Here is a 14,049-nt window from a genome sequence, read left to right as displayed (position 1 = left end):
TGTTTTCTATTCATTTCTAGAAAGAACACAGGTAAGAAGAAGGTACAGGTGAAGAGCTCAGACTCCTTGGGTTTCAGCTCTTACTCTCTGTGGCAGTAAGCAAGTTGCCTAACTTCTCTGCTTCAGTCTCCTCATCTGTAAAGGAGAGATGATAATAGTAATCTATTGCTCAGTGTTAGAATTAAATGCGTAATTCAGTGGTCCTCAAACTTTTTGGTCTCGTGACTATGTTAGTGTCTTAAAAACTATTGAGGACTCCAAAGAGCTTTTATTTATGTGGATTATATCTGTCAATATTTACCATGTTAGAAATTAAAACTAGAAAAATTTTAAAATATTTACTTAAAAGTAATAATAATAAACCCATTGCATCTTAACATATGTAAGAAAAAACTATTTTCCAAAAAACAAATTAGTGAGAAAGTGGCATTGTTTTATTTTGTAAGTCTCTTTATTGTCTGGCTTAATAGAAGACAGCTGGATTCTCACAGCTGCTGCTTCATTCAATCTGTTGTGATGTTGTTTGGGTGAAGTATGTGAAGAAAATCCAGCCTCACACAGATACGTAGGTGGAATGGGGAAGAGTGTGTTAACAGTCTTTTCTGATAATTGGGGATGTCTTTCTTTGATACTGTACCAAAGCTCAGCAAGTGTTGGTTTCTTATAGGTTAGTTGAAATGTGGAATCTGAAACCGTATCAGTGAACTTCACATACTCTGTTACATTAAAATCCATTGGTCCATTGCATTCTGGGTCTTTTACCAATGCATGATTTTGTAAGATATTATTGCAAGATTTGTAAGATATATTGGTCATTTGGAAAATACTGAGTCACTAGATTTTGAAAATCTTCCAAATGTTGGTAAATTTCATTATAAAATATCAAAACATCACATTTGTCAGTATCACCAGTAACTTCATCAGAAAAGTCTTTTACGTATCTGCTACTAAAGTCATAGTAGCAGATACAGATTTTCCAAAAATCGAATTTTCACTTAAAAGCTCACATTTTATCATTGGCAATAAATACTGTCAAGTATTTTCCTTGAAGTGACAGCCTTACTTCCTTCACTTTTAAAAAATAATCAAATAGTTTTCATAACCGTAGTTTGTCCATCAATTATTCTTTTCAACTAAATGGCGTTCCATGAGTAGAGTGGCTATTTCAGCTCACAGCTCACTCTCACAACTTTCTCCTTGAGATGACCATCACACTTGGGGATGCAGCACAAGTTTTTTATGCATACTTCCCATTTGGTCATACAGAATATTACAAAGATGGACTCAAGGGCAGAGGTTTAACAAAACTAGTAATTTTTATTGTTTAAAGGATATTTTAAATGAAACTAGCTTTTTAAAAAATTGCAAGTGTCAGTGAAAAATACAATGAACATTACTACAGTTTGGGGTCTTATTATGAATATAGTTTGACCTCACAGACCCTCTAAAAGGGTCTTGGGGTGCCCCATAGGTCTGTGTACCACCCTTTGTGAAGTGCCAAATTAACACAGGTTAAGTGCTTAGCCTGGTGCCTGGCACATAATAAGTACTGTATTTGTTAGTTATCATTATTATTATTTGTGTATCTTTACTAAATATCCTCACCAATTAACCCCTGAAATCATTTATGGTTTTTATGAGAAAACAGGAGGTGACATTACAACCATCTGTCTGTAGGTACATTTTAATATAGCATGCAGGCAGGTAGGTCACACAGTGCAGGAAACGAACAGTTTTAGCATTTGGAATGGTAATAAACTTCAAACTCACCCTTTCTCTTTTGCCCTTGCCCCGAGGTCCTGTAACAATTTCAGTTAATTTAATAGTAACTGAACAATTTACTTTTTTGCAGAACAGCTTAGAAAAGGCTGCCTTTGTCAGACTATACTTGGTCTCTCAAGGACGATTCCCCTTGATGGGCTTGACTGATGTGCTCAGTGTTGCTATTCGGCACCATGAAAAAGACACACTGGCCTGGATGATACTGCACAGCTTATACCAGGCACGGATTGTGAGCCACGCCAACACCGGTAAGGCCAGCTGGAGGCGAACATCAGGAACAGAAAGATGTACCTACCATCTTTTAGGTTGTAATTGTTTCCTCAACTTAACTAGTTTAGTGCTTCTTGACACAGGCGAGGCCTTGTTACCCCACATGAGTAGCACCTTGGATAGAAACCAGCAATTACAGCTCACAACACCAACTCTTTGGAGGTGGGAATGAATTCTACTGGTGACTTTTATCTTGTCTTTGGCCCTCCAGGCCCTCAGAGACATCAACAAGTTTATCAGGTTGATTCTGCCTGCTTCCTTTCTCAAGCAGATGGATGCTGATTGATTCTCCCTGATGTTTTCATGAAAACGGCTTTTGGGTGGTCATTTTACAAAGGGAAAAAGAAAGCAGCAACAACAAATTAGTTATTCTATAGAAGAACTTCTCAGGAGTGAGAAGAATAAAATCTGGACACCCTTACTACGTCCTCAAGCCAGAAGCTGCAGGCATGAAGCTCTGCTGATGAATGGTGCAACTTTTAGACCATTTTAGACTTTATACTTTAATAATCATCTAAAGAGGGAGCTCCCTCATTTCTCCTCCATGCCTTTGGTCATATGCTTATAATTTCTCAAGTCTACATTCAGGTCCTGAAGGCATCTGGCTTCAGCAGATCAAACATGGCTGGGAAGCCCTTGTGACCCATCATCCCCATCTCTTGTATCTTGAAGGCTTTGAGAGAAAACTGACAAATACAATTGTAATACTCTTTGCAAGACTGTGTAGGAAATTTTGATTCATCCTCCTCTTTGGCAACTGAGAGAGTTGTCTCATGTCCACAGTAGCGCCAGCCCAGTGAAAAGTGAACCTGTGATGAGAAATGAGATTTTTTACTCTAACTCGAAAGTGTATTTATCAGGCAGAAAACTAGCAGGTACTCCCTATTAAGCATGACGATACATGAAGGAAACAAATGTGATATTGCCTTTGGTCCTAACTAGCTGGCGTTCAAATTTAGTTACCATTTTCTTCTCATGCACTAAATTTTAAGATGTTTCCAAGTAGTCTCTGCTGTGCTGAAAATCCTCATTTTTTTAAAGGAAAAATTAATATTTACGTTGATGTTTGTTCTCCAGTTAGCCTGTAGTAGCTGTGTTTTGTTTTTTGTTTGTTTTTAATGTCTTTAGGATAGGTATTCTCTATGATTTTTGCATAAATTGGGAATATTTAAGCAAGGGAAGACTATAAAAACAACTAGTTATCAAGGATTTAACATTACTAACTAGTTGGCATGCCCAGTTTCTCCTAGTGTGTTTTCATGTTGAGCAACTCCAACAAATGCATTTCACCATTTTATCACAGATTTGAAGAATAAATTAGCTTTTAAAAATAAAGACCAAAATATGGCCATCTGATGTGAATAGTATCAAAAACTCTCTCACGGGTGAGCACAAGTCTCAGGTACCATAAAAGGACTTGAAACTGTCGCACAGAGTCCTCGGCGGGTGTTCTGCTTTAGTTATGACGGTAATCGCTGATCTGTTGTACACTGCAAAGGAAAACCATGGTCTGGTAAGAAATATCCTTCTGTTTCAGGCGTGTTGAAGAGAATGGAGTGGCTCTTGGAACTGATGGGTTATATCAGAAATGTTGCTTACCAGTCAGCATCTGTTCAGAACGTGGCTCTTAACGAGGTAAAATGTAGAGGAGCCATTTGTGGCTTCCTTAAAATATAGAGGATATTTACTCTCCCAAAAGAGGAACATGTTGCTGCTTGAAGCTTTCCTTCCTTCCTTCCTTTTATTTTTGGGAAACAAGGATGACAATTATCTGACGTCACAAGGAAACGGATGTTCTTACCAGGCTTTAGGAGATGCCCATGGCTGCCCTTTGAAAAATATTTTCAACAGAACCACGTTCCTTGACAGGCAGTACACAAAGGATTCTAGCTGGAGGGGGAAACTGGGATCCTGTGTACTTGGGCTGGACCCCACAAAGACTGGGGTACAGGGCTCTGGCCTCCGCACTGGCCCAGAGCACGGCTTCAAACACCTGGTTTGGAGGGGTTCCTGAAGTGTATCCAAGTAATCTCTGTTTGTGCCAATACTTAACATGCATATATTGGAGGGAAATTTTCACCCCATCTGCAAAATGACCTATGACCCAAAAAAGGTTAACCACCACTAGTACTGGGTGAGTAAAACAAAAAAAGATTAAAAAATGAAGGACAGCACTTTCCTACTCTCCTCATTTTCTTGACTCAGCTGCCCAATGTGCATTTTTTTTAGTATTTTTTCCATAGCCATGTTTCATGGGTCTCCTGTTTGCAAAATATGCATAACCTGGGATGTTGTTTGATATTCTGCCCAGCTCTTCTGCAGAGTTGTGTGTCTTTTTGAAATTTTCATTAGTGAGATTAGGCATTTTAAGAGATTGATGGGTACTTTAAAAAGTTTTTTTTTGAGTTAGCATAATCTTTCCTCTTTTTATTCTGATTTCCAGTTTGTATTAACCTTCTCTGCTTTCTTACAAAGTCTTTTGAAACTTAGAAAATACAGATAAACAGAAAGAATAATTTAAATCATAGAAGTACAGTAACTCAGAGGTAGCCCTTGTTACCACCATTTCTACAAGTGTCTAGATTAGACTATAAAATCTAAATGCATGGATTCTAAACAGATTTTTTTTAATGCATGTGGAGAGTCATTTTTTGTTTCTGTTTAAATACAGAATACACTATACATATTTTTGAAAATCAGTTTTGGCCACATAATAATAAACCTAAATACCCCTGTCTGTATCTTTCTTAATTTTTAAATCTCTTTGAAAACACCAAAACAGAGGAATGTTTGGATCTCAGTATGATTAGGTGTTAAATAAATTATGTTTCTCTTGAAATGTTAGAACGCTAATAATGAAACTATTGGGCCTTCTGTTCTCACAAAAGAGGATCCTTCAAACCTTCTGAAACCCCAAAATGTCTCTTCATTAAGCATGGAAATAGTTTGCTATTCGGTCCAGTCCCTCTTCTGGGGTAGGGGTGGGGCAGGCAGAAGGTTTGAGTGAAGGGGAAGATAACATCGCCTCATGATGGGGGCTGTGTACGTGAACATGTGTTACTTTGCATTGTTAAAGCATGTGACCTGACCTTGTTCCTATTTCTACTGTAGGCTTTGGATTTCTTGTTGCTGATATTTGCAGCAGCAGTGGTTGCATGGGCAGACCACGCTGCCCCTCTGCTCCTTGGCCTCAGTGCCAGTTGGTTGCCATGGCATCAAGAAAATGGTCCAGCTGGGCCAGCTTCAAGGTTCCTTGGCAGGAGTCCCTTGCACAGGGTCACTGTGCAGGAGGCTGTCACTCTCCTTCCCAGTAGCATGCCTCTTCTGCTGCAGAAAGAGCCATGGAAGGAACAGACCCAGAAGGTGAGGTTGGCAGCTACCTGCTCGTCAGGGCAGGCGGCCATTTTCTCTTCAGCAGTTTCTGCTGTAGAATTGAGGTGGGAGTTTAGTGAAACCTGAGTCACACTACAGGCTTTCCTAGTCAGCCTCGAATCTCAGCCAGATGCAAAGCCTCAGCGATTGAGGCTAGCCCTGGCTCAGGGTAACCGCTGACTAAAAACAACAGTGACAACAGCAACAACTTGCTTACAGTTAGGGATGAAGTGGAAAGAAAAGCTTATACTTGCCTTCATTTATTGAAGACACATGTGTTCTTGATCCTGGGGATAAAAGGATGAATAAGTCTCTGAGAGCTCAGAATTTCAGAGTGAGGACAGACAGGAAAGCAAGTTCAAGGTTGCAAGATGGTATGATAAGGATACAGTGGTGATGAGCAAGGGAGGGGGGTGATCAACAATGTCTGGGGAGGGGTCCAGGAAATCCTCCAGGGAGATGCGAATCTGGAGTATCCATCTTTTACCATATTTAAGGTTCCCCACAGCTCATTCCATGCGATAGGTGTGTTCCAGGTGCTTCTGGCCTGTGTGGTACCGTGGCGAGATTTGTAAAGGCCTAATGTTATCACCTTTGCCCTCAGGAAAACCCAAACTATAGGAAGTACCTTTTGGTTTTTAATACTGAGTTTCCCCAGGCTACTAGCTGTCGTGAAGAGCATATGAAAATACGGTACATCCTTTCTCATTATGTGGCTCTGACCTGTCTTGAATTGTTGACTGAAAGATATTTTTGAATCCCATTTAATCAAAACTGGATTTTTACGAGGTTGAAAGCTTAAAGCCAACTTTGTGTGGCTTAATCTTAAAATCTGAACATTAATCTTTAAAAATATTTCTGAGCTGTGGACCCACAGTTTAGCCATGAACTTCACTGAGCATCTCAATTAAAATGCCTTTGTTTTCTTAAACCTGATAAGCATTAGTATTATTATCCCAAATTTTGTGTTTTCTTTTTCATTTTAAATGAAAATAAATTTAAATGTGGTATCCTATCCCCTTATTTCTGGCCTGGGACACCCTGTTCATTTTGGACTACAGTATAGACATCCTGCATCTATTATGTATTTGTAGTACCTGATTTATTTATTTACCAGTAGGATATGATAAAACAAAATTGAGGAAAAGAAAATAAAAAAGTTTTAATTAAAGTAGGGAATTAGGAATATTTTCTTTTTTTAGTCCAAAGTTAAAAATCCTAGTACCTACAACTAGTGTATGTGTTTTTCAATGAGTCGAGATTGGCAACATTCAGTCAACGAAATTATCCTCTATCTAATTCAAAAACAATTTTGGCTGCACCTGGGAGATCAGTCAAACTCATGAGTACTATGAGTTTCTACCTCATCTGCAGGATTTATTTGCAGCTAATATGCTTGGGTCTACCTAGTAAATTGTTTTATGCCTTTTCTCTTGCATTTCAACTTTGCTTCATATCCATTTGGGCACAAATTGTTCTTAGCCACAGAAACATATTTTACATCTGATGTGTTTCCCCATTTACCACCCCACCTAGGAGCCTAGGCCTGATACACACGGAACCAGGTGGCAGGCAGCATGATGTGAAGGAGGAGTGTGAGGCTTTGAAGCCAGGTGCACATGGGTTCAGATCTTGACTGTGCCATTCATTGGGAGTGGACTTGGGCAAGGTTCTTAGCCTCTCTGGGGCCTCTCAGAGTGATAAGACGGAATGTTCATGGCACACAGGAGGCCCTCTGGGCCCATGCCTACCCCACTCTTAAAAGCTACAGCAAGTCCCAGGGTAATCAGCAAAGGAAGGAGGTTTGACTTTGCTGGGTCATTTAACTAAATGAGAGCCATTTCCAACTTTCCCATCTCTTGTGCCTGGTCCTGTCTCCACTCCACTCTCCCAGCCCAGGCAGGTATTGTCCAGGGACTACTGCCCTGATACTCGTATGTGCAGGCCCAAGGGTTTGAATGATGTCTTACTGATAGATTGTTTTCACTGATACCATTCTTCATTTTCACTCTAGTTCATTGACTGGCTATTCAGCATCATGGAAAGCCCTAAAGAAGGCCTCTCAGCAAAGTCCAGGGATCTTTTAAAAGGTATCACTTCCATGCTTTATGCCCATCCAGTGTTGTCTGTGCTGCAGAACAGCATCCTAGCGTATGTTGGCTCCTGAAAGGGCTTGTCTTGGTTCAGTTTAGAGAAGTAATATGAAGCTGTCACCAGTGTGGCATTCTTGAATTAGAAAGTGGTTAAAAAAGTTGCATTGCCTTTCGATTTGTTATTTAAATGGTTTTTAAATGTTTTATTATAATCGTAAAATATGACTTAAAATTTAGAAAATTCAGAAAAGTAAAAATAAGCAAAGAAGAATCCAGAATCCCACTGCCCAATGACAATTTTGATTGTTTTTCCTAAGTTTTTGCTCCCTCTGTGTATGAGTATTAACATTTTTATAATCATAGCCAATTGGAAAATGTACATACACACTTTGAATACTGGCTTTTGTACTCTAAAATTATTTTAAAAGCATTTTTTTTTTTTTTTTGGCAATACGCGGGCCTCTCACTGTTGTGGCCTCTCCCGTTGTGGAGCACAGGCTCTGGACACACAGGCTCAGCGGCCATGGCTCACGGGCCCAGCCGCTCCGCAGCATGTGGGATCTTCCCGGACCGGGGCATGAACCCGTCCCTGCATCGGCAGGCAGACTCTCAACCACTGCGCCACCAGGGAAGCCCTTAAAAGCATTTTAACCCATTCTTATACTGGCTTCATAAGTATTTTTAATGGCTGCATAGTATTTTGCCAAGGGAATTGGACATTTCCCATGCTTCCAGGCATTTAGATGATTTTCATGTTTTTTACACATCTCTATTGACTGTTAAACTATGACTATGGGATCCACAAATATAGATGATCTTTCTGTGAAAATTATGTAGATGTTTTTACTCAAATCTGAAAAGTCTTCTGGGCATTGGCTCTGTGGTCCAAGACAGCTTGTACTGTCATCCACATCTTGAGACTTGGGGGTCTGGATCCTACCAGTGGCTGCTGTTGATGCCCCTGACATGCTGTAAGCTACTGCACTGAAAAGCCTCACCTTGGGAAAGTTGCCTGCTGGCCTACTCTTGTGATAATTGACCGTATTTTGCTTTAAGTATGGTATAATCTATTGATTGCCTAACAAGCGAGAATTATCTAATGTGTTGGTTCTTGTCCTTCTCCCTACCTCCAAAGTAGGTGGGAGGGCCTGTGTAGGACGGTGATTCTGATCAACCACAGAACTTCACTGAGGATCAGGGCAGTGGTCTGACATATTTTCACTTGACCATTCCCTAGAGACTTGCTGCTAGGATTTCCTCCATTTATTTTCCTTGAGGAGTTTGGACTAATTTTTAATGGCCATGGGTCTATAATTCCATTTGTTGTTCCCAACATATACTGTCTTAGGTCATGAAGATACTAATTGATACCGATGAGGAAAATAGTTATTTGGGTCAAAGAAGTACATGTTCACTTGATCGTGTATTCAAGGGCTTACTAGAGTCACACACAATTATTATGTAGCTCTGGCTTACCCTCATTCCCTCACACTATTATATTTTTTTTAAATCTCAATATATTTACATTAGTATTCTAAAATAAGATATGTAATAATTTACCTAGAGGGGTTACATGTAACTTCCCTACTTTAAATCGATCTCTGAGGGACCCATGACAGCTAAGGTGTGTGTTCAAATATAGTTTAGTACAGTCATACTTGCTCCATTGAGCCCATGAACCTAACTTCATTACAGAATCAGGTTTTTTGTCTTTGTTTACCTTTTTTTTAAAAAAATAATTTATTTTTGGCTGCACTAGGTCTTCGTTGCTGCGCGCGGGTTTTCTCTACTTGCGGCGAGCAGGGGCTACTCTTCGTTGAGCTGTGCGGGCTTCTCACTGCGGTGGCTTTTCTTGTTGCAGAAGCACGGGGGCTCTAGGTGCGCGGGCTCAGGAGTTGTGGCGCACAGGCTTAGTTGCTCCACGGCATGTGGGATCTTCCCGGACCAGGGCTTGAAGCCGTGTCCCCTGCGTTGGCAGGGGGATTCTTAACCACTTCGCCACCAGGGAAGCCCTGTTTACCTTTCAATTAAGCTTTTTTTAGTGGAAAAGTGATATTCATGTAGAAAAGTGCACAAGTAGATTTTTACAAAGGGAACACACCTATGTAATCAGCACCCAGATGAAGAAAAAGAGCATTGTCAGCATCCCAGAAGTCACTTTTTGTTTTAATTATGCAGAATTTCCCACTAACTGGTTTCAAAGTAACTTAAAAAAAAAAAAAAACTTTCCTCAACCTTTATTAATCATTTTCTTCCATTAAAATTCTAAGGCTTGATAGGAATTCTTAAAGATTAGCTGAGTGAGAACAAGCCAGGTTCTATTGACAACCTTTTTGATCTAAATGACTTTTTCAAATGCAACTCCACCAAATGCAACAGTGCACTTTATTTTTTGTCCCCTTAGCCACCCTGCTGTCCTTGAGAGTTCTCCCAGAGTTTACGAAGAAAGCTGTATGGACCAGAGCTTATGGTTGGTAAACAGTTTTGCAGTAGCCAGCAGCATTCTCAGCTGGATGAGGAAAACCATACAGACAGAAGGAATTTTTCAGAATTCGTGTCTGGGCTTACTGAGACGATGCAGAGAGCTGAAGGTCATGAAAGGGTGGCCACACAACCGACAGCTTGAACCGTGCACGCCAGGACAGGGGCCACTGCTTCAGTACCCAGGCCATTTGAGACCGAAACAAGAACTTGGATTTTCTTTTATTTGGCTAGAGTTCAACATAAAGATTTTTTGTGAAAATCTAATTATATCATCTCCTCCGCACTAAATTCTAGTAAAATAATCCTGTGAATTTTGTGCATGTGACTTTTGTTTTAAGGCATGGGGAAGGTTTTGCTAGCAAAACCAAACTGTAGCGGTGACAGTGGAATCTGATCTGTTTCCCATGAAGTCTCCAGAGGATATTCATTGACTCAGTAAGTTGGACATGTTTTCTTATTCTTATTGCTAAAACACTCTCTTGGAACTGCTATACGCATTTAAATAATAAGCATAGTGTTAAACATTGCTAAATCAGACTTGTAAGTGGTGGCTATAATTTTTTTATGCTTGAGTCTCTTGAATGCAAGTGAAAGTTACCCAATTCAAAATAATGAAGGGAAGGTGTCTTTGCTCATAGGTATGGTGGAAGCAACATGGGGTGGACTCTGATTCAGCTTGAGTCATGTTGAGTCCTTGGGTGGGGTGGGGAGGGTTCTACGTGACCAGGCCAGGGTCACATGTCTGTCCACCTGAACTGGGTTCCCCCAGAAGAAAGGTGATTAGGATGCTAGGCAAGCAAAAAATGGCAAATATCTCTTCCAAACATCGATCTTTTTTTTATAAGTACAAACCTCTGTCTTAATCAGGGTGACTGGTGGCCTAATGCCAAGTAAATGAAGGAATGTGACAGCATCCTCAAGGGTTGCATTTTAAACTCAGGGGTTTAGAATCAGCCAGGAATTTAATTTGCTCTGATTGCTAATTATTGTTCCTTCATGCAGCCATTAATCAGGGCTGTCCTTAGCCAATCATACAAATATACTGATGTATACGTATATGGGATTACTGGGGAGAAAATGTGTGCCACTGGAATAATGTACCTTCGTGCTTATCATGCCACAGCAGTGTCATGGAACTTTTAGTATTCCTGTGTGGCATGTACAATACCTTCATGTTGTCACCAAGCACACCTACCACTTAAGTTAAAAATAGCTCTAATTTTATTTTCCAAATATATGGATTTATGATTCCAGGTTCCAAATATTTGTGGTTCACTGTGTAATTCACACTGTTTCCAGGTCACAGCTCTTTCTTTTGCTGAACTCCGTAGGGTGCTGAGATACTTACAGAAAAGGAGGGAAGGAAGGCGAGCTCTCAGGTAGTACTTAACTACATCACCAAGTATTTCATCTCTATTACTTCTTTAGAGGCTGAGCTGGAGGGAAATGAGTTTGGAGGAAGCAGAAGTGTAGAAAATTTATGTGAGAAGCCAGCTTCTGTCTCCTTCCCACCCACCGTGGCTTTCTCATACTACCTACCAATGAGATGTTGACATTCTTCTAACATTTATTACACTAGTTGTCAGACTATATAAGTGACTAGAGTTTCACTTGTATTATCTTATTTAACCCTTGCAACAATACTGTGAAGAGGCATTATTTTCTATTTTTAAATGAAGAAAACACATCTAATAAGTGGCAGAGCTACTACACCTGGAACCAAGGTCCTAGAACCCCAGGTCCAATGCGCTTTCTACTGCATCAGGCTCATCAGCACCCACTTTCAGATGAAAACTCCTACCAAGTATTAAGCCTCATTCATGCTTAATATAGATTGCTGGAATCAGATAAAAGAAACACCCCTGCCTCATATTAATAAGCCTCTGGAATTGGGACGTTGGGAGTTACAGTGTAAAGGAGCAGGTCTTCATGGGTTGAAGGACATTACATTCCCGGGCCAACTAGCAGATGTGGATGGCAGTAAAGAATAGGGAAGAGGAAATGGGCACTGAAGAACTACTCTCACATTTCCCCCCAAATCAGTGGGCAGACTTGCTGATGCTCAAGGAGAGGGATAAAGAATCAGCCCAGCCTTCCAGACCCAGACTGTCTTTTTCAGTTTGGCCCAGTTTCTTCTCAGTCAGACTTTGTCATTGCTCCTGCCTTGACAAGAAAACAGAATAGTACAAAAGGGAGGAAATAAGATCTACCTGTACCCTCTCTTCCCTAGCTCCCTCTTTTTGTTTTCAGCAGTCTTGTGTTTAAGCGTCATAGGATTTTCCTATTCATAGGATTTTCCTATCCATTCCTATTCATTTGGACTCCATAAAGAGTCCAAAATGTCAAAATCTAAATTTGAAGCTGTAAAGGTTCTAAACTCTAATTATTCTAAGATGTAGGTTACTGGCATAATAAGACCCTTTCTCCTGGTTACCTGAGCTCCAGTAAGTATTAAGATATTCCCTTGGGATATTTCAGTTTGTTCTCCAGAAACCAGAAGTCTCTGCTTTTTTGAGACCAGACGTTCCAAACTATATACAAAAGGAAAAGTTTCCTTATAAGTCATCTTCTGTTAGTTTTTGAAATCACAAGTTGCCAAGACAAATAGCATGCTAGGGTATACTAACAAATCAATGTGTGGGATTAAGGCTATGTTGTGTGTCTCAGATGTGTCCAAACACTGTGACTCTTCACTTGAAGAGTGTACATTTGGAACAGATGTTGAGATCCATGCAAGTGCCTAAAATCTTTGTGCTTTATTTGTAATGTAATGGCTCCATGGTAACCAAGAGGCGGTTAATCACCTTTTTTTTTTTTTGAAGTTAATTGCCACAAGTTAACTTCTCCAAAATGATTTTAACCAAAGATGATATTATAATAATATAAGGAGTAAAACTTTAAGGACTTAACTACTGTCTTGAAACATCTTAGTCACTTTGAAAGTAAGCAGTAGTTTTAGATTTTTGGTAAACATTTTAGCAAATTGCTGTTTTAGAAGAGAAATCTGACCATGTGGTTAAGAGGATGGGGCCTTCATTAAGGCCAGAGTTGTAAGCTGGGTCTTTAGGTCTCTGACCTCAACCAGCCTATTCATAGCTGCAGGCATTTCAAATGGAACCAGAGGACAGAATGTGGCTGGGACAGTTCACATCCTTCACCACTCTTATGGAAAGATACCTCACAGCATCATCGTCATGTATAAATGTATATCATCACTGCTCTGGTGCTGGATATATGCTTTTATATTTTCTGGAAGGAAACACTTTATTCTACTCCTAGTAACTTTAAAGTCTCATCTTTTTCATGTATGACACATAAAATATTTATGAAGTTGTGAAATAATGTCCAGCCAAACTATTAGAAATGGAACTGAATAAAAATGACATTGATGACTCCCTGACTTTGGTTTTATTTTTTGTATGAAAGAAATAACCTACCTAACAAAGTAGTTGTATGCTGTATAAATTCTAAAATGTAAAAGAAATGCTTTCACTTTTGTATGTTTCACTAACAATAAATAGTAGCTATAATGCTTGAAACAGGCCTGACAACATGTATGTCAGGACTTGGGAAGATAATGGAAATTTCTTAAGTAAAAAATTATTATCTACATTCTAGAAGCAAGTGGCACATTAAGGAAAGATATTTATGTAAGTTTTTTTTAAAAAAACCTATATATGTGTCTTCTGAACATGAAGCACCCTTTGAGATAAATCCAAAATAACTGAAACATCACCTAGTTAATCTATTTCTTAAAGTATAGTTTTTTTTTTTCTGGATGTAGTAATAGTAATCCATAAAGTCAGAGTTGCACAACAACTCTGAGTGTCTACTATGTACCACCATACAAGCTTCTGGGGTACAAAGTAAACAAGACATGACATTCCTACCCTTGTGGAGCTTACATTCAGAAAATATAAATCAGTAAACCATCATGTAATAAAGAAAAGCATTCCTACTTCTGTATGGCCCTTTATAATTTACAGAGGTTTACTTTACCATATTTCATTTGCTCTTCACAACAGCCTTGGGCAGTTAAGTAAACTGG

At 39.5% G+C, this 14,049-nt stretch overlaps 1 protein-coding gene across 2 annotated transcripts in view; it reads left to right on the top strand.

The window, feature by feature from the left end:
• The window catches only part of FOCAD (focadhesin), a 314,675-nt gene extending 301,274 nt beyond the window's left edge, over window positions 1–13,401 (top strand). For both annotated transcript variants that reach the window (XM_079927956.1, XM_079927957.1), the window contains 5 exons: window positions 1,853–2,030; window positions 3,590–3,687; window positions 5,164–5,415; window positions 7,439–7,514; window positions 9,922–13,401. In XM_079927956.1, the coding sequence (XP_079784082.1) occupies window positions 1,853–2,030; window positions 3,590–3,687; window positions 5,164–5,415; window positions 7,439–7,514; window positions 9,922–9,995 (678 nt within the window). In that variant the 3' untranslated portion in view covers window positions 9,996–13,401. The remainder of the gene's footprint in view (window positions 1–1,852; window positions 2,031–3,589; window positions 3,688–5,163; window positions 5,416–7,438; window positions 7,515–9,921) is intronic.
• The last annotated feature ends 648 nt before the right edge of the window (window positions 13,402–14,049 follow it).

The sequence above is a fragment of the Stenella coeruleoalba genome (genome assembly GCF_951394435.1).
Source record: "Stenella coeruleoalba genome assembly, chromosome: 7".
NCBI lineage: Eukaryota > Metazoa > Chordata > Mammalia > Artiodactyla > Delphinidae > Stenella > Stenella coeruleoalba.
The sequence above is the reverse complement of the archived record's forward strand: the minus strand, read 5'-3'. Positions and strand labels throughout refer to the sequence as shown.